At 41.7% G+C, this 13,964-nt stretch overlaps 1 protein-coding gene across 2 annotated transcripts in view; it reads right to left on the bottom strand.

The window, feature by feature from the left end:
* Positions 1-6,712, bottom strand: part of COL6A6 (collagen, type VI, alpha 6) — a 59,337-nt gene extending 52,625 nt beyond the window's left edge. For both annotated transcript variants that reach the window (XM_014937855.1, XM_014937856.1), the window contains exons 1-2: positions 6,674-6,712; positions 2,258-2,353 (exon numbers count right to left, since the gene is read on the bottom strand). In XM_014937855.1, coding sequence (XP_014793341.1) covers positions 2,258-2,348 — 91 coding nt within the window. In that variant the 5' untranslated portion in view covers positions 2,349-2,353; positions 6,674-6,712. The remainder of the gene's footprint in view (positions 1-2,257; positions 2,354-6,673) is intronic.
* Positions 6,713-13,964: the final 7,252 nt, after the last annotated feature.

The raw sequence follows: 13,964 nt of genomic DNA on the forward strand, positions 1-13,964 counted from the left end.
CCAATGTCCCTCTGGATGGTAGAAGAACTCGAGGAAAATAATGTTTATTCCATGCAAGGAATGCATGGTTTAGGACAACCTATCTGACAAATACCTTAAAAGCAATAAAAGTAATAATAAGCTGCCCTAATTTCAGAGTAATATCTTCTAATTCACTGAGGGGAGAGAAAAGACTAAGACTAGAAGCAATCTTCCCATTTTAACTGCCACGGAGCTATTGCCTTAGTCCGGTTGAAAGGTAAGGAGCCTACTTCAACAAGGAAAAGCCCACAGGTGACGTTGTGCTCTTTCCTTTTCTCTCTCTTCGAGCTGCCTCTCTGTACAGACCACACAATATACATTACAGATCACACATGCAATACTGAACTAGTGTTCAGAACCAGATATCTAGCCACAAGCCTAGGTGAAATAGTTGCTAAATGATGTTCCTTTTTAAATGCTATACAAAAGTTATCTTAACATTTGGAAATACAGTGCAATATAGACCAATTTTTCTGATTTTTTTGTTTTCAGTAGAACACTGAAAATTATCCTTACTCTCTGTGAGACTGACATAAGTAGCACAGCCTACCTTCTTGAACAGCTATCTCATTGGGATCAGGTACACTTATTAAGTCTGTGATCTTTACTTGCATAATATCATCAATGATCTGTGGCATATATTCTGAGAACTTAGGTAGCTCCTCTATCACCAGATTTTTGTAATGAAATGGTGGGGTGGCCATCTCAAAAAGTTCATTATATGGAGCTTCTTTTGTCCCTATGGCTATTATCTTTACTCCAAGACTCTGCAAGTTTCTGGCAGCTTCTTGAACATCATCTTCTGAGGGTGCTGATGTCAAAAGCACAATGATTTGTTGCTTTTCTTTTCCACCTTCTGACTTTTGGAAAAAGGTTTCATAAGCCTTCATGAGAGCATTTCCAATTTGCACTGAACTCCCACCATTAAACATAAAGTTGTTGCTGATATGCTTCACCATAGGACCCTTTCTTCTGTAGGTGTCTAGCATAAATTCAGTGGAAAATTCATCACCGTACTGAGCAAGCACCAGCCGAAACTGGTTAGGCTCTATTGGGAGGCTGCCAATTATATGGATCATAAAATTTTTCACATAGGGGAGAGATGAATGTTCCATAGCATCAGAGCTGTCAACTAAGAGGACAATATCCGTAGGGACTGAAACACAGAAAATTTAGTTTGCTACATCACCTTTCTCTTCTGGAGCTATAACATAGTCAAAAATTGCAACTGTCAAGAAAAGAGACTTAGAAAGAAATTCTGCACCTCAGTTAAGCGTAATAGTGACCACACAGAAAAACAGATGCCTGCAGACTGGGAAACACCTCGTCAACCGCACCATGACAAAATTAACCAGATATTCCATCAAGTTGTAGTTTCACTTAGCAACCCAACAACGTACAAATGAAGGAGAGCTGGACTATGATATAACCTCTACCTTTCTGCTTTGCCTGCTTACACCTAAATCAGTCTTAGGTGGTCTCTTGTGCACACAAGGTCATTATATAGGTAAAATTTTCCAAGAATGGGAGAGTCCACTGTTCCATGAAAAACATGGAGGAAAGGGCTGGGAGGTAGATTGCCAGCATGAAAAATTCAGCAAAAAGGACCAGAGCAAACAATGTTTACACATGCCAAGGAGCCTTGAATGGGGGCAACTGGCAGCTACACTATCCTTGTGTATCTGTGGGCACGAGTTGCAAGGTGGGGTCATGGCAGGGACCAACCTCCTGCAGCCCACTTCCAAGCAAGGCCGCACTCTGGAAGATGGCCAGCCTCACTTCAGCTCACTCACTCCTCATCCCTTCATTCCCCTCAACATTTCCTTTCATACCTCACCTCACGCTTCAGCTCACACTTTAGCCCTCACTTCACACCATCAGTTCATACTTTGAATTTCATCTCACTCCCAAAATCTCAGCTCACACCTCACCGTTTAACTCACACTTCAAACCTCACTTTACCTCTCAGACCTTGCCTTACACCTCACTTGAAACTTCATCACACCTCAAGCCTTACCTCCCACCTCGTTACCTCATACACCACCTCTCACCTTACCTGCCACATCGTATCTTACACCTCAGACTTCACGTGTTGCCGTCCAAACTCAGCTTCAGCTACTGTGCACATTAGTTTCTTTAACCTCTCAAACTTCTGGTCATTATTTAGTGTAAAAAGGGCAAGCATTTTTCCCCCCCCATTAAGAATTGCATTTAAAAAAAAGAGATAATAAAATACCAGTGTTCTGGGAAACAGATGTGTGCATCTCAAAGAGGATGAAGAACAAAGCCAGCAGCATCTTCATCTCAAGGCAGAGTCCTCTGAGCATCCTCTCTGAGGGAGATAAAAAGATTGGCTACAGTCAGAAAGCTGAAGAAGCTGTTTTTTAACCATGCATGTTTATCAGTAAGAGTCAGCTCTATTGAGGTCCAGATTCATCCTGCTTTGAATTTTTTTTAAATTTGGGGGAAAGTGGAAAGAACTTAACTAGCCACCTGTTAATTAAATGGTAATTATTATTACAAAAAAGTGTCTTTTGAACAGCTATTAACCCTTAATTAATGGGCATGTTTGCGATTCCAGGAAGACTGGGTATCTCATATAGAAATACTACTATTTTGCATGAAAGGTTTTGATTTTTGATTTTTAAAGCAGTCCATGGTGAGAAGCTTTTAACACAGTATTGACAGATGATCCATCTTCCACTGATTTTAGTGGGAGTAAAATTGCACTCTGAGGCTTGATTTGTGTGAACTTATTTTAGCTGATATTCAGTATCCATCAGATGCTGAAAGTTTATGGAAATAAACTAACAGCCAGAGGAGTCATTGCTCTCCTGAATGTTGCTCTTTTGATAGCCAGTATGAAAGGGGGATGAAAAGTACCATTTAATGGTGAGCTTTTCTATTTGCCCTAGACTGAGTTTGAAGACCTGCAGGAGTAAACCTATGCCAGATAAAGGCTATTTCAGTGTGGGCCATGTAGGGCTTCCAGCTCCACATGGAAAATAGCACTTTAAATGTCTCTGTGAGTGATCAGTCAATCCTGACCCTCTCTATAAAAGTAAGCCCTCCATGTGCCAGTTCGGTTGCCAGCTGGCAGGCTTTTAAAAGCAAAAATAATTGTTAAGGTTTAAGAAACCCACAACAATTTACTGTCATTTAGACAGTATTCTATCACCCAATGATCCCTCCCTACTCAGGAAGGGGAATTGGGAAAAACAAGGAAAGCTGAGGGTTGAAATATAAACATATTTAATAGAATAAGACTAAATAATTAACATTAATAATACTAAAGAACCAATATTGATCCCAATACCAACATAAAATATACAATGATTATACTCAGCCAATTATATCAGGAGGAAGCTGTGCACTCCCACCAGTGGACAGCAAAAGTCAGACACTGCGAGTGCTATGGCTTCAGGAGGAAGGGAAGGGCTCAGGGGTCCAGCACCAGGGCAAAAAGTTCTCAGGATTACAGCCATCAAGGAAAAAAGAACTTCTCAGCAAACCTCCTAATTTATATTGAATGTGACATTCATGATATGAAGTAATCCTGTTGGCCAGCTTGGGTCAAGCACCTGGGTCCCACTCCTCCTCATCCCTGGCTAACTTGAAAACACTGAGAACTTGAAGCCTGCATACCACAGCTGGCTACGAAGTAAATATTTTTTACAAATTCAGACACCAGGGTATTGGAAAAGTACAGTTTTCCCAGGCATTAGAAGAGAAATTAGTCCTGTCCTGCTCAAACCAGGACACTAATTCACATAAATAAATCTCATCTTGTAAATATTCCCCCCAGTCTCAGGTTATGATCTACCCATTCCTGAAAACACCCTGCTTTATGGAAATACTACACCCACAGCTGCCTGCACTTGGAGCCTGAGCTGGTGCCAGCAGGTCTATAGGCTGGGTCTGGTTCTTAGGAAAACAGCTGACCTGTGAGGAAGAGTTGAGTAAGAAAGGTCCTGGAGAAGGCCTGCCTGGATCCTCTGCCCACTGTCTCCAGGGACAGGTTGGTCCCTCACCCTCAGTCCTTCCCTGTACTACGCTGCAGGCATGCAACAGGCCAGCACCTTCCTCACCCACACCCCAGCCCGGGACACAACTGCCCTTGGACTAGCCTCATCACCAGGGACTTGTGGCACTGCTCTAAGTAATTTGATACTTTCCCTTAAAAATTCCCCGAAAGCCACACTGCTTCCTTTTTCTGACAGCATTGATAAAACACAGTCTCTTGTAGAACAGTACAGGAAAGCTAGCTCTCAGTTACTGTCTTCTAAGCAGGAACACTCCAAAACCTTATGTGGACAAATCTCTAACATCAGTGGGAGCAGTCCTTGCCCAGTAGCAAAGGAAAATGGGCATCTGCAGGTGCCAAGTGCTGAAAGTTTTGGCAAGCGGCTCTGTAGGACATCTTTGCTGTCACTTTGGATAGCTGAAACGGCATAGTGTGTTTGTACAACTTGTTATTCTTGTATTTTACTGCTATTTCATATATATGGCAAAATTCCAGTGATTGTCCATCATCCTCCATAGACCTGCTCTTGATTTACAGTGTAAGTGAGAATATTGTTTGGCCCATGTTTGCTCTAAAAATGTTTTAGTATCAATGAAATCTGAAGTAATAGTTGAAATAATGAGTATAAACTGCTTGTTTTCATTTGTTTTCATTTTACCTGTCAAGTGATAAATATTCTATTTAATCAAAAATAATAAGCTTACTTATTAAATATCTGAATTAAAATTCTGATGTCAAGCATGGCAGAGCAAATGCAAGATTATTAGAAATACCTTCATATTTTTATCCCCTGTGATCCAAAGTAATAATCGAAGTACTCAATAAATGATGCCACTGTAAAACTTCAAAATATTTGTGTACAAATGGCTAACAAGTGTAATTAATTTAGGGATGTCTGCCCTTCTGTATGGACACAGAAATAGTGTTAATTCTACTGTTCTTTTAAAAGATTCTTGAAGGAGAAATTTCATATTACTGAGCAAAGATTTGATGTATAAAGCAAACTTGCATGACAAAAGGGAGGTTTGTTTCTTAAGGGTTACTCTTAAGAAAAGTAAGCACAGAGAAGGGTGAAAGTACACATGCTCTCAAGGTTTAGAAATCATGAGGTCAGACTGTATTTAAGGGTGCTGTTTTTCATATCTAACCTATTCTTTCATCCTTTATGCCATGCAGGCATACCTCTACAAAGGTAGAGAAGGAAAATAATTTCCTGTGTCTACAGATGACAGAATCCTTGCTGCAATAATACATTTATTTTGGGGATTATTATTTACTAAATATGTACATATATATTTACTAAATATGTATATAAAAACACACATATGTATGTATACGAATGATGAGGAAACAATCGGCATAATTTGAAAAGACAGCTGACTCCCCCTAGAAGGAGTGGGATAAAATGTTAGTCAGCCCTAAGTCACAGTGATAGGAGTAAGTGATTCTCTGCTTCTGCGCAGCCGAGCTGAAGTTCTCTTACTTTTACTGAGGGATTTGAGGGAGCTCTGGTGCTGCATTCAGGATTCTTCCCATAGCAGAGAGGAAGAGAAGCAAAAAGCACCATGCCTATGCTGCCCTGCACCTCTGCAGGGTTCAGGACTGCTGGCCAGGACTGGAGTGAGCAACTCCTCCAGAGGGGCAAAGAAGCTGGGGAATGCTCTCTCCTTCTGGAAGATCTTAGCAAGTAAGTAGGTAGCTGTTTAAAAACCCCTACTAACCAGAGGCCAAATCTTTGTGAAGACCTGTTAGCCACAGGAGAGCACAAGTTCCTAAGAGGCATGTTCAAGAGGAACACCACCAGTAAAACACAGCCTATATAACCTATTTCTGCACTTCCAGTGACCTCAGAAGTGGTATTTTTTCCAGATTCTCCCTATATAAAAGAGCAGGACTTCAAAGTCTAAGCTTCATTGTTCATTGCTTCATTTATATTTGTTCTTCTGTATTTTTTTCAGTCAGGTGTCCTGGAAAGTGATACCCACTACTCAATTCCATGCATTGTCATTACACAGAGTATTCCTTGTTTCTCCCATTCACAAAACTATTTTTTTTCTATTTATCAAATCCAATTGAATTAGCTTTCGGTTACATTTTAAAAATTTAAATTTTCAAGAAAAGGATCACCCAGCATTGTCCTCATGGCTAGGCTATTACAGCAAACATGAATAATACCAGTGGATATCATTCACCTCCTATAATAACACTGCCATTATTAAGTGCTGGAGGTCTGTGAGATTTTATCACCATTCACACGTTAACTACCTCAGCGTGTATAACAGATATAATCTTAAAGACTTCATTTACTTTCCTTAAGTCATCACCCTTTGAAAATCCTGAGTGCATCGTGTTAGTCTCTGTGTGTATATGTTCACAATTAAACACGAATATATATGCATAGTACAGATGGAGAAAAAGAGGAAAAAAAATAACAAACCTAAACTAAAACAAGTCCAATAGCTTTTAGGGAAAATCAGTAGGAATTTCAGAAACTCAACCCAAAGCTTTTTCAGAGTCATAAATGAATACAAAGAGACAAATTTCTTAAAAGGAGATTTTTTTTGTTACTGCTGGTTTTTTAAAGAAAATCTTTTCCAATGAGCAGAACAGACACTTTGTAACACTTACCAGACAAAGGGGAAGGTGTCTGCGTGGAACATTTCAGACCATCAGCGTCCACAAAAGGCTTATGGAGACTGATAGCCTTTTATAGTGTTTCAGTTAATTGGCCATAGGAAATCTTCCCACAATGGTATTTAATAAATACTTTCTGGTGGTTTGGAAGCTTGTAAAAAAAGTATGTATTTGTTTCCTTTTCCCCTCTTCACCTCCCACCCCTTTTTCCCTAGAACAAGTGCTATCACATTCTTGGACTGCACTTTCATTGCTTCACTTCTCAAAATTCAACACATCCATCCTACCACAGTAACTTCTTGGAATTCAAAAAATAGATTCAGTGCATAGATGATGAAAAGTTAGCCAAAAGCTGGAGTTGCTCTGTGTGTATGTAACATACACAAACCTGTTGATTTTAAGCCTAAAATTAGGTGCTGTAAGAAGAAAATCTATATAAAGCCTATCTGTAGCCAGCATTTGTAGGCAATCAAAATTTCTTTAATGCAATTTGTTGTTCTCACATTTATCTCCACATCAGGTTGCTAGTGGATGATATTGTGGGACATAGGAATTTTTTTTAAGATAATCCCACAGAGTGATGGATCTAACAGCATTACCTACTTATTTTTCTCCGTTTATTTCAAAGATAATTTCACCATTATAAGAATTTGATGTTAAATTAAAGCCTTGATTTAGCAAAATCCTGAAATGCATTCCAGATCCAGGGGCAGCCAGGGTAGAAGTAAACAAAGTGATGTACATCTGTTAACAGACTGACCTGCAGAGTTGTTGGAGAGGAGCATTGCTATGGGGCTGCCAAGAAACTTGCTACAGAAGTTCAGAGACTGACTGGACGCCTCCTTCTCTCTTCTTTCGTTTCATGGGTGAGTGTAAGTCCCAAGATCAGAGCACATATCACATAGAAAAGGGCGCAAAGGTCAGCCTGGAAAGATAAAACAGACAGTGGACATTGACCTTGCACAAAGCAGAGGCGACACCAATAACCAGAAGGTGGCATCTGGATGAATTTCCATCTGCAGAGAAACATCCTTTGATTAAAGACGCCAGAGTGGTGTTAGTCTGTCCATTCAGCTTCTCAGTTCACAAAAAACTTCTGGATTTGTCATCGATGGCAGCCTGATACAACATTAGCACTATCTCCAGGGGAGTGCCCTCACCTGACAGACCTGACAAAGATCTGGAGTGTCACAATATCCAAGCATGAAATTATCAGCCTTTACAAAAATCTGTTACAGACTGCTACCAGGCTTCCACAGTAACACAGGCTTTGCTCGGAGATTTAGCCTAGCTGAGGGGAAGAGGAGAGACAGGGAAGAATGGCTGATGACCGCCATAACATACTCTGTCTCCAGAATTGCAGTTTTATGTGAGGCTATAAAAAGGGCACAGAAAATCTCTGGTCTAGAAATAGCAAGATCTGCTAGATCTATTCTTTCAGTTTTTAGTAATGAGGTCAATGAGGTCAAGCCTACTGCTAATCCTTTTGGTATTACACTCTGAAGTTTTTCCAAGAAGAGTGAATCAGTGCTTTAATGCAGAACAAATGTGTTCTTAAATGTCCTTTTGGAGATACCTATTACTAGTTTGTTCTTATTTCTTCCCCTCTTTTCCTCAATGGCAAAACACTTGGTGTAACACTGGTTTGTTGTGCTGGGTTATCAGGTTTATTGGCATATGGTTATGAAAATGGAATCGGCCTCAGTGCAAGTTAAATGCTCTTTACTTATGCCACTGTCACCACACAGCCAGTAACTCAGCACATTTCTGACAGATTCTTGCTGCCTTAAGGGAAAGCTAAGGTTTGCCATGGTGCTAGTGGCATTCCCTCAACAATTACAGAGTGCAATGGCTGTACCACTGCAGTCACAAATGCTTTGTTTTGCCCACCAACAAAATAGAGAAAGAGATCGGTTTCTGTGTCTCTCTTCCACTCCAGGGAAGCGTCTCACCCTGCAGATCTGCCAGCTAAACTTCTTACATGAGAGCTCCCAGATCCTATCAGGTAAAATGTTCAGGTTTAACCCTGAGACTTGCAAAACTTTGGGTTTTTTTTCCCCAGATCAGAATTATTTTGTCAGAAGTGGGTTACGGAGCCTTAACACCAGCAGCTACATCAGCAGATCTGAGAAGGTGAAAAGACAGCAAAGGAGAGGCAGTGACCTTCCAGTTAGTACTGCTACCCACAGTTGTGCAAAGGGCAGGTGCTCAGCAATGCAAATGTTAAGGTACCTCAGGCACTATGCAACAATTTTTTCATAGTAAAGGAAGCTTTACAGTTGCCATTGCAAAGGTGGAAGGAGGCAGTGGGACTGGTCCAGGGCACCCACAGCCCTTTCCCTGGAAAACAATGCTATTAAGTACAGAGGTGAATCACAGGGAAATCTGCCTTTGCAGAGTTCTCCGTAGGGAGTCACTCATGTGAGTCACATCCCTGCACTGAACTCTCCGAGTTTGCCTTGTCATGCATCAGTAAAGCATAATGTGTCCAGCTGTCCCCTGCTCAGAGTTACAGGAAACCCTGCTCTAAGTTGTTGCTTTTGGCAAGATAGGCAGAGCACCTCTCGAGCGAAGAGGGTGAAAGTAATGTAAATGTTTTGCTGGTTATAATTCTAAGTTTTTACTTAACAGTGACAGTGGCCAGGTGCCAGAACATGCAATCCCTTCTGTAAGCATGTTTTCCATCTGGATGCCCTCATGCAACCTGACAGCAGGCAGCAGAGTGATTCTGGAAGAACCAAGAGAAGGGCTGCCTAGGAAAGCTGATGTTCAGAGCTTACAAATATTTGTATGTGTATTATATCTATATATATGACCTGTTAAACAGCAAGGGTGAATGGTTGTGTTGCACATCCTACTTAGCACAACAGAGTAACTTAGTATTTTTGAAAGCAAATGCAGCTCCCTCTGAGCCCTCCGTTTGCTTTAGAGGTCTGAGCAGTTCATTTCAAGCAGCCTTTGGATGACAGTACCTTTTTCAGCCATGATTCCATGTACTTGCATGTTACGAGAGAATTTCACCTGAATGTCCCAAAATGACCCATGAGGCTATTTTGCTCTGTGGGGTTAGTCATTATGTAAAACATATTAGTTTAAGCCTCAGTGAAAGAGGTAGCAACAGGAATAGCTAATGGGGTAAGGGACTGGAAAAACAAGACACAAGAAGGGAAAATATTGAGCCCTTGTGGTAGAGAGAAAAGGACTTCCTGACTGCCACACACTGGTAAAGGCTTTGGGTCCAATTAACTGCACAAAGCCCTACTAATGGTTTTGTGTCATTTTTTGTGCAAAAATTTCTAATCACAATAGCTGGTTTGCTCTCATGGCAAATTGTTTCAGCCTGCCTCAACAAGCCAGAAACTGCTATGTATTTTGGCAGTTAGAGTTCCCTCAAAAGCAGTATCTACACAGTCACAGAACCACAGTATCATGGCATGGCTGAGGCTGAAAGGGACTTCCAGAGGTCATCTGGTCCAACCCACCTGCTTAAGTAGGGCCACCTGGAGCCAGTTGCCCAGGACCATGTCCAGATGATTTTTAAATATCTCTCTGGGCAACCTGTACCAGTACTCTGTCACCCTCACAGAAAAAAAAGTGTTTCCTGATGTTCAGAGGGAACCTTTTGTGTTTCATATGGTGCCCGTTGCCTCTTGTCCTCTCGCTGGGCACCTCTGAAAAGAGCTTGGCTCTGTCTTCTTTGCACTCTCCCTTTAGGTGCTTCTATATGTATTGATAAGATCCACCCCTGAACCTTCTCTTCTCCAGGCTAAACAGTCCCACTTCTCTCAACATTTTCTTATATGTGAGGTGCTCCAGTCCCTTCATCGTCCTTGTGGCCCTTTGCTGGTCTCTCTCCAGTATCTCCATGTTGCTCTTGTACTGAAGAGCCCAGAACTGGACACAGCACTCCAGCCTCACCAGCGCTGACTAGAAGGGAAAGATCACCCCCCTCCATCTGCTGGTAATACTTTAATAATGGAGCCCAGGATACAATTAGCCTTTGCACCAAGGGCACATTGCTGGCTCATGTTCAACTCTGTGTCCACCAGGACTCCCAGGTCTTTTTCTGCAAAGCTGTTTTCCAACTGGGGGGGGGGGCCCAGCATATATTGATGCAGGGGTATATGTATTGATAAGATCCACCCCTGAACCTTCTCTTCTCCAGGCTAAACAGTCCCACTTCTCTCAACATTTTCTTATATGTGAGGTGCTCCAGTCCCTTCATCGTCCTTGTGGCCCTTTGCTGGTCTCTCTCCAGTATCTCCATGTTGCTCTTGTACTGAAGAGCCCAGAACTGGACACAGCACTCCAGCCTCACCAGCGCTGACTAGAAGGGAAAGATCACCCCCCTCCATCTGCTGGTAATACTTTAATAATGGAGCCCAGGATACAATTAGCCTTTGCACCAAGGGCACATTGCTGGCTCATGTTCAACTCTGTGTCCACCAGGACTCCCAGGTCTTTTTCTGCAAAGCTGTTTTCCAACTGGGGGGGGGGGCCCAGCATATATTGATGCAGGGGGTTGTTACTCACCAGAAGTAAGACTTTGCACTTCCCTTTGTTAATCTAACATTGAACGAAAAATGAGGAAGGAGTTGTTCTTGATGTCGTATTTCTTGTTGAATTTCATGAGGTTCCTGTCAGCTCTTTCTCTAACCTGTCCAGGTCTCTCTGGATGGCAGCAAGACCCTCTGGCATATCGGCCATTTCTTCCAGTTTTCTGCCATCTGCAGACTTGCTGAGGGCACACTCTGCCCCATCATCTACATCATTGATGTTAAGGAAGATGTTAAACTGGACTGGACCCAGTATTGACCCCTGTGGTACATTGCTAGTCACTGGCCCCCAACTAGTCTGCACCACTGATTGCCATCCTCTGGGCCCAGCCATTCAGCCAGTTTTCAATCCACCTCATTGCTCATCCAGCCTACACATCAATAGCTTGCCTATGAGAATCTTATGGGAGACAGTGTCAAAGGCCTTACTGAAGTCCAGGTAGGCAATACCCACTGCTCTCTCCTCATCTATCAGGCTAGTCACTTCATCGTAGTAGCTTGTTCAGTTGGTCAGGCATGACTTCCACCTTAGTTAATCCACGCGGATTACTCTTGAAGATTTTCTTGTCCCTTCATGTGCCTGCAATAGTTTCTAGGATTAGCTGCTCTGTCACCTTCCCAGGGATCAAGGTGAGGCTGACTGGCTTGTAGTTCCCTGGGTCCTCCTTCTTGCCCTTCTGGAAGTCAGGAATGACATCTACTTTCCCCCAGTCTTTAGTACTTCTCCCAATCAGAATGATTGATCAAAGATTATGAAAAGTGTCTGGCCTTGCAATTAAATCTCTCCGCTGCCTCACAGGTGCATCCCATCAGAGCCCATAGACTTATCTCCTGTTTGCTTAAGCATTCCCTGACCTGATCCTCTTCCACCAAGAGTAGTTTCCCTGTGGTCTCCAGGATCTAGGATTCCTGAAGGCCTGCCACATATTGGGAAACAGCACCTGGCCACTACTAGCAACCCTGCAAACTCGAGGGCTCTATTGGTCAATGAAAAGAGCAGTCAATCCCAATCAAATTCTGCACATGCATTACATTTTGCCAAGATGCGATAGCGTTCACCTCATGTCTCAAGAAAGAACATAAGACTTGCATTCCATTCACACTGGGTTCAAATTATGGCCAGGACACATACCAGTTTTGTTACAAAAGATACAATTTAACCCTTACATGTTTCAGATGAGCTGGGATCCTTTCTTATTAGAAAAGCTGGTCAATTTAGCTGTCAGATATGAGGCCAAATACTGCAATAGGAGCTAGAAAATAAAAAACAAAACCAGAAAGCCAGATGTTTTCCCTCAAATGTGCTTCAGATATTTTAGAACACAATCTGGTCCCATTAAATTAATTCACATATATATCATTAGGTCTAATTAACAAAAGACACAATCTGAAACCTTTTACAAATTAGTACTAGATTAGGAGCATTTTCACATCATTATAACCCTTATAACCAAAAAATAACCAAATAAGCAAGGGCATTAAACTTACTCACTTTCATTCAGCAGAACTCACAGGCAGTGTTTTGGTCCCAGGGACATCTGTTCTCTGTTGATCACCTTCCTTTTCAGAGGATTGGGCCTCAGAATTCAGGTACTCTGCATTACAAAACTTAGAACATGTGCATTTGGGTTGACATATGACAGTAGCAGCATAAAGTTTAGTAGATCTACCTTCTTGCACTTTTTAAACTACAGACTATATTTACTACGGCCCTCACCAGCATAAACATCACACACAGGTTTACTGTGGCAAAACTAAATTGCTCCCTGAACAGATTTACAAGTGCATGGCTTGACTGCCTAAATACACTCTCTGACAACATCCATAAAGATGCCACTTCCTTGCTACTTCTGAGAGGTTCACGTTTCTTTTGTAGTTTGGGAGGAATCTGGGATTGAGCAGGGAGAGTTTGCTCTTAATTCCCTCAACTGAGCAGCAGGTACATCTTCAGAAGACTGCTTTCATTAGCAGAGAGAATGTTATCTCTTGGCAGACAGTCATATCCCAACACAAATAGTTGTACCCCAGTTTCCAATGTGTTAATGGATAGCTACTCCTATATTAATTAATTGGTCTTTAAAAAGCAGGGTTTACTAACATTGGCACAAAGGCCTTGAGCTAGGGTGTTTAAACTGCCTTCAAACTAGAGCCAGCTGCAGGAGAAGGCACATAGCACAAGCTATGTAAGCACCTGGGGGACAGGGCAGGAGGAAGGGCATGCCCTGGCCCAAGGAGATCACTACATGCTATACCAAGGAGTAGAGATCCTTTTACAGTTCCACCATCTATTTACACCAGTGTCACTCAAAAGAATGGCATGGCTTCAATAATAGTAGATCCTAGGTACTCCACTACCTAGAGCACTAAAAGTACAGTATGAACTCAGATTTCTCATGAAAGTCTGTTAAGTTCCTAGAAGCAGCAACACCAGAATATTTCACTGGCATCAGAACTTAATATATCACAAAAATATATTTTACCACCTACTGAACGCTGATGTTGCACAATTCAGCAAAATGCAGCAGTCACAGAAGTCTGGTCAGTTGCCCACAAAATAATTCTTTTCATGTTTACACATGAAAAGCCACAACATGAGAATATGCTTACATCTGTTTGAAGAACTAACAGCAGAAGTGAAATATTTAAGAATGATTGATTTTATTCATGTTATATTATTCAGAAAAAAATTTAAAAGCCCAGAATGACTCCACAGTAGAAAATCCTCTAAA

This window comes from Calidris pugnax, unplaced genomic scaffold (genome assembly GCF_001431845.1).
Source record: "Calidris pugnax isolate Ruff unplaced genomic scaffold, ASM143184v1 scaffold11, whole genome shotgun sequence".
NCBI lineage: Eukaryota > Metazoa > Chordata > Aves > Charadriiformes > Scolopacidae > Calidris > Calidris pugnax.